We start from the raw sequence: 9,943 nt of genomic DNA, 5'->3' as shown, positions 1-9,943 counted from the left end.
GTACATAACTAAAGGATTTTGTCAATAGCTTTGAAACTTTGCATTTGGCTATTCCATGATCTGCCGTTGTCATGATCATTCGCTACTGAACCCAGGAGCACCACAATTTTCAGGCCCTACATACATGTTACGGGAGAGTAACTGGAGAGAGTTTGAGCTTTCATTTCAATAAATTTATTTTGTTTTTGGATAATAAAAAGATCAATGAGAATTGGCTTCCCTTTTGCTTCTCTAATACATAAAATAAACCAAATGGGCTTTATTTTATCAAACATTTATTGATTGCACAATGAAACAGTCTCTCCTTTCAAAAATATACATCGGTTATTAAAAGAGTAGATACAAAGGTGACGGAATAATTATAATACAATGTGATAAGTTTATTAATATAGGTGTGACAGCATACCCAGGAGGGGGTGATTGGGTTTGAGGTGATGGTGGGATGTTGGCCAGGTAGTATTTCATGGATGAAGTGATGGCAACACAGGGTTTCACAGATGGATAAGAGTCTTCCAAGTGTACCAGAGGGAAATATACATGTGTAGTCCCAGAATGGAGCGTGGCATTTTCTGAAACTTAGAAATGTACACAGGAGTATAAAGTTCAAGAGATGGGTAAGTAGCTAGGAGGTAAGGCCAGAAAGGTAGACAAGTTCTAGGGCTGTTGAGGCCATGGAAGAAGACGTGGGCTTCACCTTATGATGTTCGTGTTGGAACTCATGGCACATTTACAGAGCTTAACTACTCCTTCCTGTATTTTTTCTAGAAGATGTAGACTCGTATCTATCGTTTCAGGAAGCCGCATTTTAGTTTTTGAATCACAAAAGGATGCAAGAAAAAATACCAAGGTAAATAAGTACAAGCAGGTCACCATCCTTTGAAAAAGCTCCCAATATGGATGTTACTGATTATGGGTCGGCAATTCCATCTTTGTGCGGATCAAGAATAGCAATTCTATTTAAACATCTGTAGACCATAGACTGGAGGGCCTATTGTGGGAGATACCAAGAAAACCTGGCGTATCTGTCTCTCAAGAAGCTTTAACATTTTTAGGGGATGCAGTCAAGAATATAGCTAACTAGAAAAGGGGGGATCTGCATTGAGAACCCTATCACACACCCAAACAGTAGAAGTAATTATTTTTAACCAGGAGGGTGGGACAGGGGCATAGGGGTTGTGGCAATGCCAGGAAGGCATTGCTGAGTGGTGGCATGTTTAACCATCATTAGAGTATTTGCTGGACAAAAGGAGAATTCCAAAGAATAGTTAACACAGCATTCTCACACTTGAATTGTACACTCTTAAGCTGTAAGCAAAGAGACTTAATAATGGTGCTTGTGCCTCCTATGGTATATTATTGTAATGTGAAAGAGGCTGTTTGTAATTGTAAGGAGAAAATCCTTTACCCAGGATTTCAGAGGTCTTGCTGACCCACTTCAGTTCCTCAGACTCTTTAAATCTGCATCCCTTTCAACCCCTGGCTGCAGTTTTCAACAACAGACTTCAGGAGTTGAGCTCCCCCCACCGCCCCCAGCACATAGCTACATTTACAGGGCACAAAAGCAGTAGTGTTGTGTGAATTGTGGAAAAGAATGTGAGAAGGTGTTTGGAGGGGAGGTTTGTAGGGATGTACATTTCTCCTTAATCTTTTCCAAAGTGTTAAAGTGAAATGCTCTTGAAATAATGACCTCTAGTGGCCATTTGTGTCCTGTTGCATTCTCTTAGTAATGGTTCATTCAGCTTGTGAATAGATCTATGTGGAGTTAAAATTTATGTAATCTTTTCTGTGCACTAGGATAATGTAAGAGAGCATTTATTCCAGTCTTTTCTTATTCATTAAATTTGATTTCCACATTATCTACTGAAGTCTCATCAATAAATAGAAGTTAACCCTATGTACAATTGTCAACCTAAGGTTATATTGTCTGTCTGAATGCTATGATTTTCTGGGCTTGATGCTATGGTCTTTCTCCCTCGCATACATGGTAGCTTTTCTGTGAATTTTTTACATAAGAATATGTATATTAAGGGATCCATACAAATGTTAGTTGCTGCCAAAAAGAGAGTTGTTTCTTTAGCAATAAATAGTTGATTTTGCAGTCTACAGTCAGTCTTATTGTTGGTTTGACTATAAGTATATGGAACCCTGGTAAAATGAAATGGAGCAAAACACACAAAGAAGACAGCCACGACAACAAATACTTTGCCTTCCAGCTTTTTGTTGTTTTTTCTGTCCTTACTTTTTGACTTTCTGTAAGAATCGTATACTTTTTTTGCAATAACCACATAAAACACAAGCATCAGGACAAAAACAGTCCAGAAAATAAACTGGGATATGTTATTTACTATTTGATGCCATTTCAGTCCCAGAGGCCCCTTTAAGGAAGCACACTTTTTCACAGACGATGGTGTTGCTTCCTTGTTGCTCAAGATCATATTCGGCAGGGAGATGAAGAAAAAAAAGGACCAGGTGAAGACTGAGACCGTTTTTGCAAAAACGGTTTTTTTTAGGAAAATATTTTTCAAAGGTCTGATGATCTTGAGGAACCTGTCAAAGGCTATGAGACCTAACAGCACGATGCCCACATACATGGTCTCATAAAATATCACCGAAGAGAGACGACACACGAAAGCTCTGAGCTGCCAGGGTGCCAGGTGTGAGTCAGAGAGGATTTTGAAAGGAAGCGTGAGTGTCATTATCAAATCGGCCACCAAAGTGTTTTTGAGGTAGATGATGAAGGTGGAGGAGCTGGGGATGTGAATGAACACCCACAGAGCCAAAGTGTTCAGCAGGATGCCAGTGAAGAAAACCACTGTATAGAGGGCTGGGAATACCAGCTGTACTATCCGAGTGTCTCTGGGGCACCGCTCAGATCTGTTAAAGCCTTGCATCACTGTGGTGTTCATTGCTTCCAGTGTCACCTGTTACCAATAAACATATATACAAACAAAAGAAAACAAAAATCCCTTCATGATTTTCAAAGGCTATTTTTTTAAAAACAGACTTTAGGTTTATAGCATATTAACATCTTGCATTTATCCAATGCTTTCAATAAATGTGTTGAGAAGGAAAATACTGTTTTCTGGCTAGAATTTTTAAAGCATAGAATACATTTTTGGTACTTTTAACAGTACCATTATTTTCACATCCTTGTGAAATCCAAATAACAGGTTCTACCTCATTCACAGGTGCTACTGTTAGCCATAAAACAAAACACTGTTTTAGAGATAATAATACATTATTAATTATTACTAATACATCAGATTGCTGTAAATTATGTAATTTCTTTTGCTCATAAACTATGGTTTGTAGAATATTAACTTTAAATCACTTTTTTCCCTTAAGCATATTCTGCCTTTTATATAAGCAAGCACACTCATAATAAAAATTGAAATTCACCTTTGGGAGGATACTCAGTTTTCTGTGTCTTCTTGCGGCAGTCATTAGTTCAGCTTACAAAAGAGCATGTGAAGCAAATGTTCTGCTTTCTTATAGTGGATTTCCTTCCTTATTCTTACTTATGTAATGTGACCCATGAGAACCTCTTCGTATTCAGACCTTTGGGCCATTTGCTAATACTCTCTTTTAGTTCAGATTTTCATACTGTTAATCTGTGACTTGAATAAAGAAGCTTATTTGCAATTATCTTTAAATTTCCTCATCATAACTTTCTTGAAGTTTATCTTCTTGATCTGCATGTTCAGTGAACTTTTTGAGTGCCTCTTGTATATAGTGGGAAGTAGAAACATGAAGAAAATAGTCCCAAATTACAATCAAGTAGGAGAGTAAGACTACTTAAAATTGGACAGAATAATCTTCTGTATCCTTGTAAACTGGATTTTCCAGTAATTTGTGTTCAGGAGTACAGTACGTTTATTTTTGTAGATATTTGTCTTAGTCTTCTGGTTTTGAGATCTCTGAGAGTTAACATGATGTTTTCTAAGAGGTGAAGACTATTAGAGCCAGATTTTTGGAGTTAGAATCCCAGTTCCACCAATTAACTGTGATTAGATTATAGACAAATGATTCAACAGCTCTGTGTCTCAATTTCCTCATCTGTGTAATGGGTTTGAAAATAGTATCTACCTCACTGTGTTATTAAGAATGAATCGATTGCTTGGAATAGTGCTTGACATGTGGGAGGCACTTTTAGTGACTTTTAGTCCCATTGCCATGGGAGTGAATTGCAAATCTGGTTAGAGATATTATAATCTTTCACTTAGTAGAGGGCCATTTTTGAAAATCTTTTCTGTATATTATGAGTGCAGAGGGCTTCAGGAATTTCATCAATCAACATTGGGCCAATATCTGTCCATTTCTTCCTTTAACTCTCTTCAAGTTTGGAAAGATGTATTGGTGCTTTTGTATAGAGAAAGTTGTCCTTGGCCAAAATCTACTTGCCAGGTAGGCATAGGAAGAGAGGAAATTAGGAGATCTTATGGAGGATGTGGAGTTCTCCATGGTGAGTTTCATTTCATGTTTCTTGCCACAAGTGTTACCATGGAGTTAGACGAGACTGTAGCGTTGGTTGATCACAAAGTTTTGGGTGACTTGGCTTTGGATTCTGAGAATAAAAACTTAATATACCCCTGTACATTTTAAAATATGGGCAATACAGCGTCCAATAGTTTTGATTAGACTACCCAGTAATGTCACAGTTTGAAAAATTTCTCTTTGACTGAAATAAATTAATCCTTGGGAGTATAGATTCAAGATTTCATTAATGTAACAGAACATACATGTGTGTCTTAAACATAAATGTATATCTTTTTGTTTGCTTCAGCAGAGGAAAAAAAAATCCTTTATTTCTTAAGTAGAGAAATTTAACCTGCAAAATTAATTGTAAATTTTCCTATAGCCCCAGATCCATAATCCAAAGGAAGATCTGGAATCATTTTTCTTTAAAGAAGAGAAATTCTCTGCAGGATAATTTCATAATCTGAACACTGGAAATCACTTCTTGGTCAAATTTCAAAACACTGAAGTGTGGGAAACTTTGCAAAGAGGAACTGACTTACGGTGCCTGTTTCTAGAGTTATGGAAATAGATTCTCTTAAATGTGCTAGATGTCAAAGTGTTTGACCACAGTAAATATCCAATAGATCATTCATTTCTATATATTTATGCTTCTTATGTATTAGCTGATTTTTCCTTAGTTTGCAGCCGTACCGTTGCCTGCTGGGGAGGCCTTTTGCCCTTGAGGGCACAGCTGAGAACTGCTCAGCAGAATGGCTAGGTGCCAGAGTGCCTGGGCTCAATTCCTTTTTCCGATTCTTTCTTTTCTTGTGACCTTAGGCAAGCTGCTTATGCTCACTATGAAATGATTGCCTTATCTTTACAATAAAAATAAGTAATGATATTTGCTTTACACTGTTGTTAAAAGAATAAAATCAGTGAACATTCACCAGTGATTAGAATAATGTCTGTCATGTGGTAGGTATCATGTAAGTTTCTTGTTAAATGAAATTGAAAGAAAATTGGAATGTTGTGCATACATATGGTGATGTCTCACGAAAGGAGAGAAGAATCAAAGAAGATACAGTGAAAGATCCCAGAAGCTAGGAGACTATCAAATGGGAATAAACTAAACATTTAAGATCCTATAGGGCTCTAAGGATATGTAGTTAAAAATCAGTAAAGTCTCACTAGCTATACTGTTTTAAGTGATTATATTATCTTATTTAATCTTTAACAATCCCCAGAGATTGGTCCCATTTTTAGAGAAGAGAAAAAAGGAAATGCAGAAGTTAAGCCGTTTTCCCCAAATCATGCAACCCAAACCTGCTGTAAAGTCACACGGTGGGTCTGGTTCCAGAGCCCGTGCTTGGAACCTGCCTCACTCCCTGCCTCCGAGTAAGCCGTAGATAGGGTGACAATGGAATTGTTTGCCAAATTCTGGAGTTCTTGAGCTGGAAGTTCCTGATGTGTGAGAAGGAAACAATCAGCCACAAAGTTGAATGGACTTGTGAAACTTTCTGCCAACGTAAATTGAGTGAAAGCAGTATGATCAGAAGGGATACAAAGAAGATAAAATGAAAAGTCCAGAAATTAGTTTCTAGCCAGATAGGAATAAACTACTATTTCCATTTGTAGTCTCATTTGGGATTTCTCAGTTGGATCAAAATAGACAATTCAAGGCCAATTACCATATAAATAATATGTGAAAAGATGAGGAAGTATTTGCTTTCATTTGGGATGAAAATTGAAGTAGGAACTCTTATACTTCTATACTCTTAGAAAAGACTTTTACTTCCCATCAAAGTATACCACAGTACTTTGTCAGATTATGTGAAATTGTTTTAAAAATTCCATACAAGACTAACTAAAAGTGGTAAACTAAAAGTGGTAATAATAAGCTGAAATAAGTTACACTTTTTATTAATGTAGCAATTTATTTTTCTGAATAAGAACAATAGTAGAAAATACCTACATGTAACTACAGATAGACAATAAATTCACTGCTATTTGAAATATTTAATATTTCACATTTTTATTATAAAAGGAAATTATATGTTTAAAAATTGAAATACAAACATATGTAATAGAAAGTGAAAGTTAATACCCCTTACACATACATGCCATTATACTTGTACAAATATATTTACATTTATTTACATATTGGATTTTTGTTTCATTCCATGTTAGTACATGTAGACTGACCTGATTTTTTTTTTAAACTTTATTTTAGGTTTAGGGGTACACGTGCAGGTTTGTTACATAGGTCAGTTGTGTTTTGTAGGGGTTTGGTGTACAGATTATTTTGTCACCCAGGTAATAAGCATAGTACCGGCTAGGTAATTTTTCAATCCTTACCCTCCTCCCACCACCCTCAATGTAGGTCCTGGTGTTTGTTGTTTCCTTCTTTGCGTCCATATGAATTAGCTCCCACTTATAAGTGACAACATGTGGTATTTGGTTTCCTGTTCCTATGTTAGTTTGCTTAGAATAATGGCCTCCAGCTTCATCCATGTTGTTGCAAAGGACATGATCTCTTTCTTTCTTATGGCTGCATAGTATTCCATGGTGTATATGTACCACATTTTCTTTATCCAGTCTACCAATGATGAGAATTTAGGTTGATTCCATGTCTTTGCTTTTGTGAATAGTGCTGTGTTGAACATACACTTGCACGTGTCTGTATGATAGAATGATGCCTATTCCTTTATGTATATACCCAATCATGGGATTGCTGGGTCAAACGGTAATTCTGTTTTAAGTCCTTTGAGAAAAGCCAAACTGCTTTCCACAGTGGCTGAACTAATTTACTTTCCCATCAGTAGTGTATAAGTGTTCCCTTCTCTCCACAACCTCACTAGTATCTGTTATTTTTTGACTTTTAAATAATAGTCATTCTAACTGGTGTGAGATGGTGTCTCATTGTGTTTTTGATCTGCATATCTCTAATGACATGCCAATCAAATTTAAAGTCAGTTATGCTACATACATTTAACATAGTTAAACTGCAACTGATGGGCATGTACTTTGTTTACAATAACAGTTTTTCTCTATTAAAAACAATGCTATAGAGCATGTATGTGTCCATATATTTTTGAGCATTTTTTTTTAGCATATTTGTAGGAAGTTTCCTAGAAGAAAGATTATTGACTCAGTCCTTCTTCTAGGAAAAAGTTATTTGTCAAAATATTAAATGATATTTTCAAATAGTTTTCCAGAAAGATTGTACCAATTTATAGTTCCACTAAGAGTGGGATTCTTTGCCGGGCATGGTAGCTCACGCCTGTAATCCTAGCACTTTGGGAGGCCAAGGCGGGTGGATCATGAGGTCAGGAGTTCAAGATCAGCCTGGCCAAGATGGTGAAATCCTGTCTACTAAAAATATAAAAATAAGCCAGGCATGGTGGCGGGTGCCTGTAATACCAGCTACTCAGGAGGCTGAAGCAGAGAATTGCTTCAACCTGGGAGGCGGAGTTTACAGTGAGCTGAGATTCCACCACTCCACTCCAGCCTGGGTGACAGAACAAGACTGTCTCAAAAAAAGAAAAAAAATATTTTAAATTAATTTGAAACCTGTAAGTGAAAAAACATGTTATATAAATATAAATTTATTTTCTTATTGATGATATGTGTTTTTTCATATTTTTTTGCCATTTGTATCTCTCTTGGGAATTGCCTTTTCATGCTCTTGCTCCATTAAAAAAAAAAATCAGGTGATTTCTCACTGCCTATTGATTATTAAGTGCATTTCCACATCTTTAGTTCCCACTGGCAGTATTGTAATCACACCTTGAGTGTTGGCAGTGAACAGGGATCAGATGTTTTCAGTGAAAAAACGACTGAAACACCTAGGTACAAAGAGAGTTCCCCCCACCGCCCCGAAAGGCTTTTTTTCACCTGTTTTTAAAGTTCTGGTCCAGGGAGAACAGTCTTATTTTTAAATTTTTATTTATTTATTTATTTAGAGATGGAGTCTCACTCTGTTGCCCAGGCTGGAGTATAGTGGCTGGATCTCGGCTCACTGCACCCTCCTGTGTTCAAGCGATTCTCCTACTTCAGCCTCCTGAGTAGGGGGGACTACAGGTGCCCACCACCATGCCTGGCTAATTTGAATTTTTTTAGTAGAGACAGGGCTTCACCATGTTGGCCAGACTGGTCTCAAACTCCTGGCCTCGGGTGATCTGCCTGCCTTGGCCTCCCAAAGTGCTGGGATTACAGGTGTGAGCCTGTGCCAGGTTCCCCAGTCTTCTTTTTTTTATAGAGCCAGTTAGAAAATACTTAGGTTTTGTGAGCCATGCAGTCTACATCATAGCAACTCAGCTCTGTCATAGCATGAAAGCAGCCATAGATAAAACCTGAATAGTTGTGTTCCAATAAAACCTTATTTATGGACATTGAAATTTGAATTTCATATAAATTTCATTCGGCATGAAATTTTATTCATTTGATTTTTTTCCTCACAAACATTTGAAAAGGGGTACACATGATATTATTTATATAAGTGTACAGTGTGTAATGGGCAAATCAAGGTAACTGGGATATCCATCACCTCAGGCATTCATTTCTTTCTGTTAGGAACCACTCTTTGAGTTACTTTGAAATATACAATGTATTATTTTTAACTGTAGTCACCCTGTTGTGCTATGGAACACTAGATATTATTCCTTCTCACTAACTGTATTTTTGTACTCATTTACCAGTCCCTCTTTATCCCTCCTTCCCCATGACTCTCTGGTAACTGTCATTCTACTCCCATAAATATGTACAGCTATCGTGTATCCATAACAATTAAAAACAAAAATGAAAACAAAACATTCCTAAATCCCAAGCTGTACAAAAATAGGCAGTGGGCTAGGATTTGGCCCGTGGGCTATAGTTTGCCAGCACCTGCTTTAGACCTTTTCTGTAAGAAATCACTGAGAAAAACTGTCAATAACCAATACCTTTAGGACTTGTAAGCCACTGAGGCTATGGGCAAGACTACATTTTGTTGTCTCATCTTTTGAATTTTTCACGTCTGGACCTGAGTCTACAGAATTTGGCTTCATTTAAAAAAATAAAACTTACTGTGGGCCGGGCGTGGTGGCTCACACCTGTAATCCCAGCACTTTGGGAGGCCGAGGCGGGCGGATCACAAGGTCAGGAGATCGAGACCATCCTGGCTAGCACTGTGAAACCCCATCTCTACTAAAAATACAAAAAAAAATTTAGCCAGGCATGGCGGCATGTGCCTGTAGTCCCAGCTACTTGGGAAGCTGAGGCAGGAGAATGGTGTGAACCCAGGAGGCAGAGCTTGCAGTGAGCCGAGATTGTGCCGCTGCACTCCAGCCTGGGCGACAGAGCGAGACTCCATCTCCAAAAAAAAAAAAAAAAACTTACTGTGAAATGTGGGGTTAATGAATATATTAATATGGCAAAAACTAGAGATAATGGTGTGTTTTATGTATAATGAGCAATCCATAAATACTCTCACACTGTTTTTAATGGG

The 9,943-nt window shown here is 37.4% G+C and overlaps 1 protein-coding gene across 1 annotated transcript; it reads right to left on the bottom strand.

Annotated features, from left to right (window-relative positions):
* P2RY13 (purinergic receptor P2Y13) lies at positions 1-3,483 on the bottom strand. Its single transcript, XM_010370585.2, has 2 exons — positions 3,400-3,483; positions 1-2,921 (listed from the first exon to the last, which is right to left on the bottom strand). Exons 1-2 carry the CDS (start codon positions 3,442-3,444, stop codon positions 1,905-1,907), a joined length of 1,062 nt encoding a protein of 353 aa, XP_010368887.1. The 5' UTR covers positions 3,445-3,483; the 3' UTR covers positions 1-1,904.
* Positions 3,484-9,943: the final 6,460 nt, after the last annotated feature.

The sequence above is a fragment of the Rhinopithecus roxellana genome, chromosome 1 (genome assembly GCF_007565055.1).
Source record: "Rhinopithecus roxellana isolate Shanxi Qingling chromosome 1, ASM756505v1, whole genome shotgun sequence".
NCBI classification, from domain to species: domain Eukaryota; kingdom Metazoa; phylum Chordata; class Mammalia; order Primates; family Cercopithecidae; genus Rhinopithecus; species Rhinopithecus roxellana.
Note: the sequence above shows the minus strand (reverse complement) of the source record. Positions and strands in the feature narration are given on the sequence as shown.

Coding starts and splice junctions, on each gene's coding strand:
- P2RY13 (XM_010370585.2), bottom strand. CDS start 3,444: ATGACTGCCGCAAGAAGACACAGAAAACTGAGTATCCTCCCAAAG. Junction 2,922..3,399: donor AACTGAGTATCCTCCCAAAG/GTGAATTTCAAT, acceptor TATTGGTAACAG/GTGACACTGGAAGCAATGAA.